Source organism: Rhopalosiphum padi, chromosome 3 (assembly GCF_020882245.1).
Source record: "Rhopalosiphum padi isolate XX-2018 chromosome 3, ASM2088224v1, whole genome shotgun sequence".
In the NCBI taxonomy this organism is placed as follows: Eukaryota; Metazoa; Arthropoda; class Insecta; order Hemiptera; family Aphididae; genus Rhopalosiphum; species Rhopalosiphum padi.
In genome coordinates, this window is record NC_083599.1 from 45,665,035 (window position 1) to 45,678,620 (window position 13,586).

At 25.7% G+C, this 13,586-nt stretch overlaps 1 protein-coding gene and 1 long non-coding RNA gene across 2 annotated transcripts; both read left to right on the top strand.

Moving 5' to 3' along the window:
- Nucleotides 1–664: 664 nt before the first annotated feature.
- Nucleotides 665–3,953, top strand: LOC132928011 (uncharacterized). Its single transcript, XR_009661943.1, has 3 exons — nt 665–871; nt 938–1,086; nt 3,739–3,953. It is a non-coding gene; the product is annotated as an uncharacterized LOC132928011 (long non-coding RNA).
- Nucleotides 3,954–6,767: 2,814 nt separating this feature from the next.
- Nucleotides 6,768–13,238, top strand: LOC132926290 (DNA-directed RNA polymerase III subunit RPC5-like). Its single transcript, XM_060990635.1, has 9 exons — nt 6,768–6,996; nt 7,066–7,167; nt 8,182–8,318; nt 9,319–9,512; nt 9,598–9,761; nt 10,404–10,593; nt 11,592–11,809; nt 12,491–12,654; nt 13,007–13,238. Exons 1-9 carry the CDS (start codon nt 6,958–6,960, stop codon nt 13,113–13,115), a joined length of 1,317 nt encoding a protein of 438 aa, XP_060846618.1. The 5' UTR covers nt 6,768–6,957; the 3' UTR covers nt 13,116–13,238.
- The last annotated feature ends 348 nt before the right edge of the window (nt 13,239–13,586 follow it).

The window sequence follows — 13,586 nt, forward strand, 5'->3', positions numbered from 1 at the left end:
GACGAAGATTTCAAGGTTATAGGTTATAACAATAAATGCATAACTTTTATTCATTCAAATAAGTGTTAAACCTTTGCCATACAAGTATACAACGCCGACATAGTAGTATATCGTATTAATATAGTGAAAAAACCACTAAAAAATACAAAAGAACGAAAAATAATACAGATTGCCATGCAAAACAATGCGCCGCCTTAAAATGTGTACGACGGGTGACGTCACAGTCACGATAGGCGCTGCGGGGATTTTTCAATGTTATATGACTATGAGGCAACCTGTATAATCTATAAACCTTGTCTACAATGTTCATATATTTTCGTAGTAATCGACGTTGTCTGTAAAACATAAAAATGATGGGGTGATTGGCAACACCGTCGTTTGCGGTATACGGTCGACAGTGTTGACACGACGCCGTGTCTTCATCGACCTAAAACACATATTATAAACCACAGACTAAAAACGTTATAAACATATTATAATATAAACATTCAACTTTAGCACTCTACAACTAACAACAGTCCGCATCACTTAACTACCAGTCGTACCAACATTGGCGGGCGACACAGTTGAAGTGATGCACGTAAACCGTAGTCGAAACATTGCGACGTTTCGTCCGAAAGTCGTCGTCGGTGAAAAAGTGACGTCCCCGGCGCAGTAACTACAATATTATTGTGTCCAAAGGCGTCGATATTAAAGTGACGTCTGGGACTAAATACCGATAACCCGACGCTAACCTACAGACGCTATAACAATCTACCATACCACAAACCCGCGTAACCTACCGGTCTATGCCTATGGTATTCGCCCTTCTGCGTTTTGAATGTTTTGATTGTTTTACTTCTACCGATCCAGTCCTTTGCACGAATTTGCGGTAAATATTAGATTTTTAATAACATAATCGTTTATTTTTTTTTTTACCTTTTCACTTGTCCATTAGCCTAACACACGCCCAGGTCACCCAGCGTCCCGTGATTTTTGTATTATACGGTAATTTCACGGTACCACAAACGACTGAAAACGAACCACCTTTTTGTTGTTAGCCGCTGTTGCCGTGACTGTCGTTTTGAAGACTTCCAACAATTACCGGTAAGATTATGCTCCTTAACCCACCGTATCGCCATAAAAATTTGCAATACACTCATCAGCCATGACGTTCTCTGCTGATTTAATTCTCTTTCAAACGAACTACATAGCAAATTATGTTCAACAGTTTCAATTTTGTATAAATATTTTAATAATACATATTATATTAATTGATTTAGTTATCTACTAGCAAACCTAAGGGTTAAGGGTAAGAATATTATCCATATTTTCTCGTAAATTATTGATAATGTGTTAATTTTTAAGTAAGTTTTGAGAATGTAAAATACAATAATTTAAAAATGCACACAACTTTCTTAGAAGTTAAAACATTGTAAAAAAATGTATGCTTAAATACATTTAATGGTCTCGTCTATTAGTTCGATTATTGATAAATTAACTTTAATTTTAAAGCTTACTAAAGAAAATTCAAGCTGTTAAACGCAAATTTGGTATGTATTACATTTTTGAAATGTAGATAATATATGCGTTGTAATGTGGAATTTTCTTATATTTCTTTTAATCCATAAATTGACATTACAAAAATTAAACAATGCATTGAGGTTTATGAAATATAAGTTGTATCTTCGAGGATACATTATCCAAATGCTTTTATTTTATATATGTATGGTACAAACCACATTTACAAGATCAAAATTAAAATAAATATAGAATGGGTTCTAATTTAGTTTAATTTTTATTTTCAAACCTTTATTTAATTTGAAAAAAAAAACTAAAATAAATCATAAGCATTTACATATTGTAATAATAATAAACAACAGTTTTTGTAATAATCTGTCACAAGCCAGTATTTTAGTTTAATTAAAATATTTAAAACCTTTTAAAAAATAAATCAATAAAATATGTTTTTTCATAACTAAATATAGGTAATATACATTCTTTTAAATATTATAATAAAGAAAACATCAATCTTTTGGATAATTGTATTATTGTGTTTACTATGTAAATATATGCTATTGATAAAATAATAACATCAAGCATTATATAAAACATAAATTAATAAACATAAACTATTTTTTACTATTTTTTCCTCGTTAACTGGAGTATATGAGAGACAATTCAAAGTATATTGTTAATAAGGGATGTTCTAAAGTAGTTGCAATAAAGATTTTAACTTGTTAAGTATTTAATTATTGTTTACTTTAATCAGAATATCTTAAAAGTAGTAGGTAACTATATGTAGGGCCTATACAAAATGTATTAATGTATGGGTGCTTTAGAACAATATATTTCAAGTACATAATTTATCCGGAAAGTACTTAAGTCCTTATTTACATACCCTGAAACACTGAAAATTATACTCTTGTCTTATACCTATATATCATATTTGTTATTTTTAATACTTATTTTTATTAAAGCAATATTAAAGATTTAATCTCAATAATTTATTTGTTATCAAACTCATACACTTGAACACTTCTGATTTTCCCAAATAAAGAGATGGTTAATTTGTTAAGTAGTTGAATTCAGAGAATATTGTCCAAGTTATGACGAGTCTTTGGGAAAATAATCTAATCTTATCTGAAATCAAAAATTCTTGAGTCCTCAATTTTTTTAATGTCACCTGAATATTTGTTCAATTTACCATCCTAGTTATTTTATCTTATAATTTATGTTTGATTTTTTTTTTTTCTGTACTTGGCATAATGTTTACTTATTGCTCTATTGGAAAAATAATATAGAGTAATATTGAAGACAATGTTGCTAAAGCAAATTTTAAAAAAAAAGCCAATTTATATTAATTATATTATATGGTGAATTTTATTATTATTATGCAACAACTCATTTATTATGAACTCAGCAATGATTTTTATAAATTAAAATAGAAATAGATTTGTTTTATTAAATTTGTAAGACATTGCATAAAATAATATTATTATAAAAAGTCAAATTTATACAATGTATAAATTAATAATAGTAATACAGTGAACTCTCGATCATCCGCGAGCGTACTATCCGTTGTCTTACACAGAATCATCTATATATCTACATGTATACAAATATATACCTATATATGTCCTATATGTATACAAAATATATATATCTTTACATTATACATTATTATAGGTTTAATTGAATTTTGATAGCTGGTTACTGGATAAAGACGTAAAATATAATACGCTAGTTTAATATATATTAATACTTTTTGGTAATTGTTGATACGTTTAATCAAAATAAAAGTCCATCCAGTAATTTTGTAGATTATCCATGGATGCTCTGCCATCCTATTCCGTGGATAATCGAAAGTACACTGTATATAAAATTATATAATATTAAAATAATAAATTTACAAATTTTTAAAAATATTTAAATATTATATGTGTAGTATTATTTATGTTCATAACTATTTAAATTTCTCAATATAAACATCTAATCATGTTTTCATCCATTATTTTAATGACTAAATATAATATAACAATTTTCTAAATTATTCTATCGTTTAGAAAATATTATTTTCCATGTGCACTATTTGTTTTGGATACATTTTTGCTATATACCTATAATATTATTAACTATATGATTGTAAATTTCTTCACATTTCTTATAAAATAAATGCCAGTATTTTGTATTTATATATTACTTTTTACTTGTCATATTATTGTCTTATACCTAATATTTAGTATTTTTTGTTTTTAGATTTACCTGGCCTATAATAATTTAAAAAAAAAAAAATGAAGAATTTTCTTCATGAGAAAAATAAACTTAAAAAATTATATTTAAATCAAGAAGCAAGAATAATTAATATAAGTTCTGATGAAGAGGATGAAGATGGTCAATCTGTTACAATCAATATTACACCTTCAGGAGAAATTGACCTAATCGATATAGATACAGATACAGATACAGATGATAATTAAGTAATATTAATTAATCTTGAATAAAAAAAGATATTAATATAATTATGCTGTATTTTTAAAACTTAATAAAATAATAAACATAAACACTCTTGAAAGAGCAACTTAAAACATATATTGTTATTAATTGAATAATTAAATATCTGTGGATAGAGAAATTTTTTTCATATGAATGTATGGTTGTGACGAGCCCACGGTTCGAGTTTGGAAGAAGTAATGACTGCATAAGGCTTATTTTAAAGAGCATTTTAAAAATGAGTGCTAAGTAAATTAAAATAAAATACATTTGTTTAAATAATATATTCACTTGTTGAAGAATTATTTACTTTATACATTAAAAGATGAACAAATTACTATAGGGCATTAGAACTTCATTAAACATTTAAAATATTAGAATGGACATTCATTTTATACTTGACAGATATAAAAAACCAGATAACAAAAAAAGTGTACTATAATTTAAATCACTTGGTATTTATTCATAATAATAATTATATACAATAATGAGAATATTTAGTAGGTATTTAAAAAGTTACTATTACCATTATTGGTTTTTATTTTTTATCTATTAAATTTGAATTCAAATAATGTAAAAACATTGGTATACAAGGAATTAGTGACAAATGTAAAAATAATACAGGTATAACAAGTATATACTTCTTGTTATTTTTCATCATGCATCCGTTAAATCCATGCAAAAAATATAAAGTTGTATTGAATTATAACATACCATTGTTTAAATTAGTTATTTAGTTATAGTTGAGTGTAAGGATGACAAAAAACTATAAAAACTATAGATTGAAGTTTAAATTGTTGGTTCATTCAATATTTGTTTGGATCCAATTTGATCTAATTGGAATTTTCCGTATGATATAATAGATATGATTAATACTAATTTGTTGGACTTATGAAAAACTTATATTGTAAGACCATTAACAAGCAATTGAGTACCAATTATATTGTTTATAAAAAACCGTGTAAAGTTTATAAAGTTTTTTTTTACAATTCTAGATTTTAATTAAGTTTGTTATATTTTTATAATTCTGATTTAAACTATGTGTACTGTGTAGTGTTTTTAAGCTATTGCATAGCTTTTATTGCGGGCGTGGTGACCGAAAAAAAAAAGTTTCGTGACGAAAAAACGTGACCGTAAGTGATAAGACCCACCTCTCTGTCTACCGCGCGGTGAACTGAACAAGTCTTGCCGTGCTATCTGCGGTCGTCGGCTTTTGTTTACAGGTATACATATTTGCAGGTTGCCGTATAAATGTACTTATATTTTACAATAATATTGCAATTAGACATAAATCGGAGTATTCGACTTGTTTACGAGTTAATCCATGAACTAATTTTACTTCATGAGTTAATCTGTTTGACTCGAATTTTTGTTCACAATCTGTAATTTGTGCCGTTCTGTGCCAATTTCTTTTATGCCCGTGCCGCGTATACATTTAATACACCTGTGTATAATACTTCAAGCTCAGTTATCATAATTTTACAGTAAAGCCATAAATACGTTGTGTTATTACACAGTGTTTGATTGCTGCGTTATTATTTTTGTTATTGTTATTTAGTCTAATCCAGACATTCAGTTGTCTAAGCAAAAAAATCGATGAGTTATGAGAATTTTTAAAATGCAGTATTTTGTTTTGTATACGCAAAACTCAAAAAAAAATGATTAATTATCGTAAAAACTTACATAGGTTCAAATATTGATAAAGTTCTTACCATTAAGTTGTACAATCGTCCTTTTAGTTCATGTACATAAATATTTTTAATACAACTTCGAATCAAATATATATATATATATATATATTCGTAGTTTATACTATCGAGTAAATAGTTATCTTATAAATTTAAAATTAGTAAAGTTATATTAGTAAGATAAGTATCTATATATACACATATTATGTCTTAGGTTAAGTACACGAAAACAAACTGTATACTACATATTGGCAATTATATATTATTATGTATTGGTTTGACAGAAATTTATTTTGGATTTCATAATATTACTACAGCAGAATAGCATTATATTTTGAATACTGTAACCGTATACTTGCAAATCAGATACAGATTACTGATTTATAGTCTCATGGACATAAGTATAATATAAAAAATAAAGTTGCTTATTGATTTAATAGTATATGGTTCGTTTAAATATTGTACTTTGTATACGTAAATTCAAGGCTGGGCAAGTTAACTAATTATTTTAACTCTTTAAGTTAGCTTAATACGGAAAAATGTAAGTTAAGTTGAAAGTTACTTTTTTTTATCTATTTAGCTTGTTAAAAGTTAATTTGAAAAAAAAAAGTAATTTTCCTAACTTTCCTTAGTTAAAAATAAGTTAGTTTTCTTTTTTTTGTGTAAAATTAATTACATGTAAAATCACAAGAAACAATATGAACAAATAATAATTGTTGACGACACAATGAATTTATTGCTTAATAGTTAATATATTAAAATCATTCTGGGTTTTCTCGTTAAGTTAGAAATTACATATAAAAATAAAAGTAACTCGTTAAGTAACTTAGTTAAACGTAACTCAACTTTAACTTTTTAACTCGTTAAAGCCCAGCCTCGCGTAAATTAGACGCATATATGAAATATTGAAACGTGAATACCTTTATACAATGAAATATATGAAATATACAAATTTAAAATAAATTCAATTTAGCGGCCAATGATTATGTTCATTAAAGTCGAACACAAATAATATTATTTCTCTTCCATGGTATATTGATAAAAACCGTTCATTTTAGTGTGATTAAGAACTCAATTTCAGCGACTGCTGAGTAGTACTGTGAAAGATCTTTAAGATCTTTATAGATCTTGGTACTGTGAATACTGACTACTGACTAATGATAAAATAATATAATATTAGTATATTTTATCATGTACTGACTATTAGTATTCAACAATTTTTAGTTTATACTATTTAGTTATTTTATTATTTTTATTGCGTTTTTGACTTTCAGTTCAGTCTTGTCCTTCGGTTGCGATGGATAATGAAATAGAGGACGATGAAATAGTTAAAGAAGTAAGTGTAATCTAAGTCAACGTTATTAAAATATATGGTATAATTAATAAAATTTAAAATCGTATTTAGATACCTGTATTTTTGAGTAATGATGCAATGAAATTATTGTTGTTACACTATCCTACGAGATTGTCTAAAAACGATAAATTACTGTCGTCGGCTGTTACTAAGGTATGTCCATTAATATCAGTATTTGTTAATTATCGCCACTTAACCATTCGTTATCCTCAGGTTTTTTTTCATATTAAAAAAAACTTTTAAATAAAAGTTAATAATAATAATATATTGTGCACAATTAATTGTAGCACAGTTAATAATTCATATTTACGTGCAAATTATCATAATAATATAAGACACTTTTTTCTAATCATTTCTTAATTGTCCTTTCTTGAAAACCACTCACACATTTTATTTATTCAAATTAAATGCTAGTAAACTGTAGTGAATTATTTATTTAAATTTATTTTTAACGATATTTTAAAACAAGATTTATAAGATATGAATGTGTTTGATATAGACAATAGTTGCAAGCTGACACTATGTTATTAGGATCTTTTATGTTATCTGCCACCAATCACTAATTTCTTATGCATATCCTCCTAGGGAAGCTTACAGGTAAAAAGGTAAAAACCAACTTTTTTATCTGCACCATTAGAAACAAAGACTTGGTGGGTTTACTTACATACTTAATCAAGAAAATATTGTCACAATAAAAATAATTGGCAAATAATGAAAAAGATCTTATTATTGTATCAAACTATTATGATAAAACATAATTCAACGTGCATTTAGACTTAATTAGATGTTAGATACCGATATACAGTGAAATATTGATAACACATTTGGAATTTTTTGATTATGTATGCTAATAGAAAGTTTCTTCTTCCTAGTGTGACCAGAAATTTCATCTATAATCCTCCTTAGCCTAAGGAGGATTATCCTACTTTTGAAATCTGAAATTGTAATTAATTAAGTAGTAAGCATTTTATGATTTTATCTTATAGAAATCTGTAGTTTCTAAAAAAAGTTTAAAGAATCCCTTTTTTGGACATGAAAATTATAATAACCTACCTATTTGCCTAGTAGTGAGGCTATTCATTTTAAACAGCATGGTGGCAAGGAATTAAAAAAACTTAAGTATTTATGAATATGTTCTGTATTTATTTATGTGTTTTCTTTTTATAGTGTAAATACAAATCTGAATGTGAAGACTTAGAGATATGTTATGCACTTGACACTGATAAAAATTATGATAAAGGTCATGGGCAAGAGTTAGCTGCTGAAATGGACCAAACATCCAAAGATGAAAGCAGCTATCCCAGGTTTATACATAATTGTTTAATGTAGGGAGTCTTCAACCTGTGACCCACTAAGATTTACAAACCATCAAGCTAATTAATGTTTTGAAAATAATATAATAGTTTTCATTGTTTTTTATTTATTTATTATTAATAAATTAAAAAAAAAATTAAACTCGCAATGCAAAGCGTATTCAAATTTGGTCCCCCTAGTTAAAAACATATAAATGTTTATTTAAACAAATATAGATTTATTTTGAAATTTTAAACTAAATTCGGAGCAATTGGTAAATAATTTACATATTATCATTGATAATAAATACTATAATAAATACTATTACTATTAATACTATTCATTATTCACTATATAAATACTATAATAATATATAATCAATGATATTATACATTGAATGTGTTTGTTTTTAACCTGATATATTATTTTAATTTTATACTTTATTCCAGTGCTGTAGCTAGAGGGGCTTCCGGGCTCCAGCCCCCCCTGAAATTTTAGATGATAATAATTTTATTAATTTAATTATCATTTGTGGCGATGAAGCAACACCACTCTTATCACACTTACTTGAACTTGATTTGATAATATGTATAATTATATAAATTGTATTGTCAAAAATACAGTGCAATAAAATAATAATAATTGGCCATCAAAAATTAAACCCCCCTCCCCGAAAAAAAATCCTGGCTACGGCATTGCTTTATTCAGAATAAGAACAGACTGGTTAAGGCATCGGAAACTGAGCACCTGACTCTCTGCTAGCTGATTCAGTAATGATTGTTTTTGATTGTATGTCATCACCGATTTCGTTACTGTGTACAGTCATCCACAGTTACAACAAGTGATGGTCATGACTGTAAGGATGGACATGTTAGCCTGGTATGTCAAGAAGATTAGAAAAGATAAATGCGTGAACCATGATGTTTTTTCGTCCATCATCACCTGATCTGTTCTTATTCTGAAAAGCTTTTTCAAACCAAAATAAAAACAGTAAATGTATTATTAATATAGCGGTATGGTTGACCACTTAAGTTTTGAATCCCACAATACATCATCAAACACAACTGATATGATAATGTATACATCTGGTAAGAGTATTCATTTGTGTCCACTGAAGAAAACATTGAACATGCTTCCTAAATTGTCTCATATTGATAAGATTGACCTAAAAGATGATAATAAAAAGTCTTCCTTAAACCATAATGGTAAAATAACAACATAAATCTTAATCTATAATATTATTCTTTATTTATATATATTCATTTGTATTAAAAACTATTATTGTTTTAGATTCTGAAGAAGAAGAAGAAGAAAGTGAACAGATAATGGCTAAGTTTAAAGATAGGCCAGGTAAAAAAAGTGAAAAGAAAAAAATGCAAGAGATGGTCCATCAAAGAGCAATGGAACCTTGGATTGATTTAAACTTTATACCAAATGGACATTACTTCTCCAGGGTAATAAAAAAAAACATTGACCTTTTTCATATAATACCATCAATAATTATATATTAGGTTTAGCAATATTATAAAATTATTTTTTTAATAGCGGTAAATAATTACAGTAGTCGCAACTATTTAATTAAGAATATTAAGATCCATATTAAGAAGTCTCAACAGACAACAAAAAAATTCTTACTATAGAAAAATATGTTAAATAGTATTACATAAATTTAATTACAGGCTAATGACCTAAGTTGTCGAAGCCTTAAAAAAAAATAAAAAAAAAATAAAAAAAAAAAAAAAAAATAAATTTAATTCTAATTCAATCATAATTCTAAACAATATTTTGTTAAACGGAAGTTTGTTGTATAAAAGTTTCACTATATTACTAAAATATGTTTTTAGTATTGATGGTTGTTGTCGAGTTGCTAATGTTTACTGTTATGAAAATTATAATGATCTATTTAAATTCTTTTGGTATAGAAAATTAAAAAGAAAATTATAGTATTTTAAATCTTTGGATTCAATAAATGGTAGTTGCAAAAACTGTGTTATATTTTCTTGAAGAATTTGTGTAAACAGTCCCGGTCTATACCCAGTAATATTTAATTACTAGTGTCTAAATTTCACTTATTTTTACTATTGCTATTTTTTCAGGGAGAATTGGATAAGTTTTTGTTGCCACATTCAAATATAATTGATGAAAAAGATCCTGATATATCAATAACCAAAGTTTTTAAAGAAGTAAACGATGAAAATATTAATACAATTCGAGCACGTCAATTATCTCACAGTGAAATAAAATCATATTCTCTCGAAAAACAAATAAAAATATTTTTATTAAATGGTAAATTTTTTTCTCTCAAATTTTACTGTATTGTACAATTATATAAAGCGGAAGTTTTAATATTGTTATTTCTAAAATATGGTATAATTATTTTTCATTGCGTGTTAATATTGTATAGTGTTTACTTCTGTACATCCTGCCTCCTTGCGATAATATAACTGGACTTGGTGGTAGGTGGTTTTGTGGAGATGTACATAATCAGCATGTTTTTTTATTTGACAGAGTATAGGGTTGCCAGATCCTCTGATTTGATCAGAACAGTCCCAGTTTCAGGTTTTGCGACTTATTTCTTAATTTTGTGATAGCTATTAGAGACTAAGAGAAAATAATATATTATTAATCAGATGTTCTCTTGACATATCTTATTATCAAATGGTATCCAACTCATGCACTTAACACTAATGTTATATTAAATATTTTTACAACAAAATGAATCAATCCAACACTATTTAAAAAAAAAAAAACATTACAATAAAAAATGTTAGTTATATTAGCTAGTAATGTATCAATGAAAATGTGTGTTTGATAAAGTTAAATTAAATGTAATGTAGAAAAATATTTATTTAGTAATGAATTAATTACAAAATATACCTAAATATAATGATCTGGTATTCTGGTCATGTCATCTTGTACTTTTTTTATTCTAAAATCCATTGAATGCTCAATTAACTAATTACTTATTTTATTTTATTAAGCTGAATAAGGTTAATCATAATATTAAAACCAAGTTTATTATAGTTTTTCATTTATAATGTAGAATAATGCAACATCTATTTGATAACTCATAAATTAAATTCAAATATAATTGATTCTTGTTAATAATTTAATAATTTACCTTATTTTGTCCAGGTTATTTTTGATTTTCTTAAAATTTGAAAATTATCTATACGATTTTCAAATTTAACTTTAACTATCTTTGAATAAAAACTGATTCTTATAAAATATAAAATATGCTAATATGTACCTATCATTGAAACTAAAGGTTATAATATTTTTAGCAAAAATGATATCTACAAATATGTTGATAAATCTACTACATAAATGCGGTGTGCCAACTGATGAAAGTATTACAACAATTTTGACTCATTTAAAAGAACTTGCAGTTTTAGTTCGTGGTAATTGGACTATAAAGAGTGAACACTTATATCCAGATAATACTATATCTTCTCATTTTGGCTTGAGTAATGAAACTATGCGCCTTTTAAGAGATTATATGGTAAGATATTATTTCCAGTGGTTCATACATATTATTTTTAATTTTAATATGCAAAAATTGATCTAAATAGTATAATTAGTGAATAACAGTGGTAAATCACATATCCGTAGAACTTAAATTTGGCTATAGATGTTCTATTACTCTTCATATAAAAACAGTTATTTTTTTATTGAATGCCATATTATGTTTTCATGCATTTTATAAAACATAAGATTAACAGTTTTGTCATTTTATGAACAAAAATATGTTACTCTTACTGTACATTTGTAAGATATCTAAAAGTTTATTATATAAGTTACAAATAATATACTATACGTATACAATTTATTTTATAATGTTATGAATACTGACAGTTGCTCTTATCAATTCAATCAATCATATTTCACATCTGATTATCTTTATATCACAATTCTATTATTAGTGAGCAGTATTTAGTCTGTGTCTGCTCGCTAATCACATGAGATGATAGTTGGTGTTGCTATAGAAAAAATTAAGCCATTAACATTTTCTGAATACTGTAGTAGTGTAGTTTAAAGAGTATATTTTTTAAATTATTAATTTATCCTTAATGTAGTTGTCTACACATTGTTTATTGGTTTATTGGCCTGTCCTAATACATTTTTAATATTATATTAAATTATTAGTAAATTGTATTAATTTTTTTATTCATTACTTTTTAAGATTCACTTATTAGATTCTAATCAGATTGTCAATCGTAAAAATATTGGGAAAATGTTTAATGCCCCACCAGAAGAAGTTAAAGATGCTTTAACTTCTGTTGCAGTATTGGATGAAAACAAAACATGGAAATTACTTGTTACTGACAATGATGGATTTTTAGAAACGTATGTTGAATAAATTTATCTTAGAATAATACATATAGGTATAAATAATTTTGACAAGTCTGAATTTGTAAGATAATTTTTAATTGAAATCTCACTTAAATAATCTGTTACATTAAAAGTCACGATGGTAAAAAATATTGTTAATTATCAATATTTTTTTTTGTAGTAAAAAGTATGTTTATTTTATCAATTATTACACTCATTAGAAGACATTGTTATAACAATGTATTTAATGTATGATTTGTATTTAGTTCTCAACTGGATCACTAAACTTTGTAATTTTAATTGATAATAACTAATAATTACTGTTTTAATCTATAATCCTAATTTAATTATTTTTCTGTTTTATTAGTGTGGAAAATTTTAATGAAATATATAAAGAACAGAGTGATTGGTGGGCAACAAGAGTAAAACAAATCAATACTTGGCTTGAAAAAAAAACCAAAAAAAATTTTATGTAAAGCTTATTTATATTACATACATTTTTAATTTTCTTTTTTACATGATTGATTTATTGGTTCTCACATGTCAAACATGATGATGATTTTTTCATTATTAATCATTAAAACAACTTTATTAGTGTTTTTCAATATCTTATCATTTTTTTAATCTTAATACTTTTTCATTGTTTTATATCATATTATATTTGCTATGAAAACATCTATTTTATTTAATAGTTAGAATTCTTTTCCTGGATATAAATTGTTAAAATCAAATTCAATTTGAAATAAATGAAGTTAGGTTATTGTTCCTACCCAAAATATTTAAAGATTTTGACTTACTACTTAGTTTATTATTATTTTTGAGCCCTACAATTTTAATAATCTCTTATGAGTTATGATGTAATTACAAAAAAAATTACAAAAGATAATAAGAATTAACCTAAATCTATTAAATTGTCATTATGAATATCTTCTATCAAATGCATAGCA

Coding starts and splice junctions, on each gene's coding strand:
- LOC132926290 (XM_060990635.1), top strand. CDS start 6,958: ATGGATAATGAAATAGAGGACGATGAAATAGTTAAAGAA. Junction 9,762..10,403: donor ATGGACATTACTTCTCCAGG/GTAATAAAAAAA, acceptor CTATTTTTTCAG/GGAGAATTGGATAAGTTTTT. Junction 10,594..11,591: donor AAAAATATTTTTATTAAATG/GTAAATTTTTTT, acceptor TAATATTTTTAG/CAAAAATGATATCTACAAAT.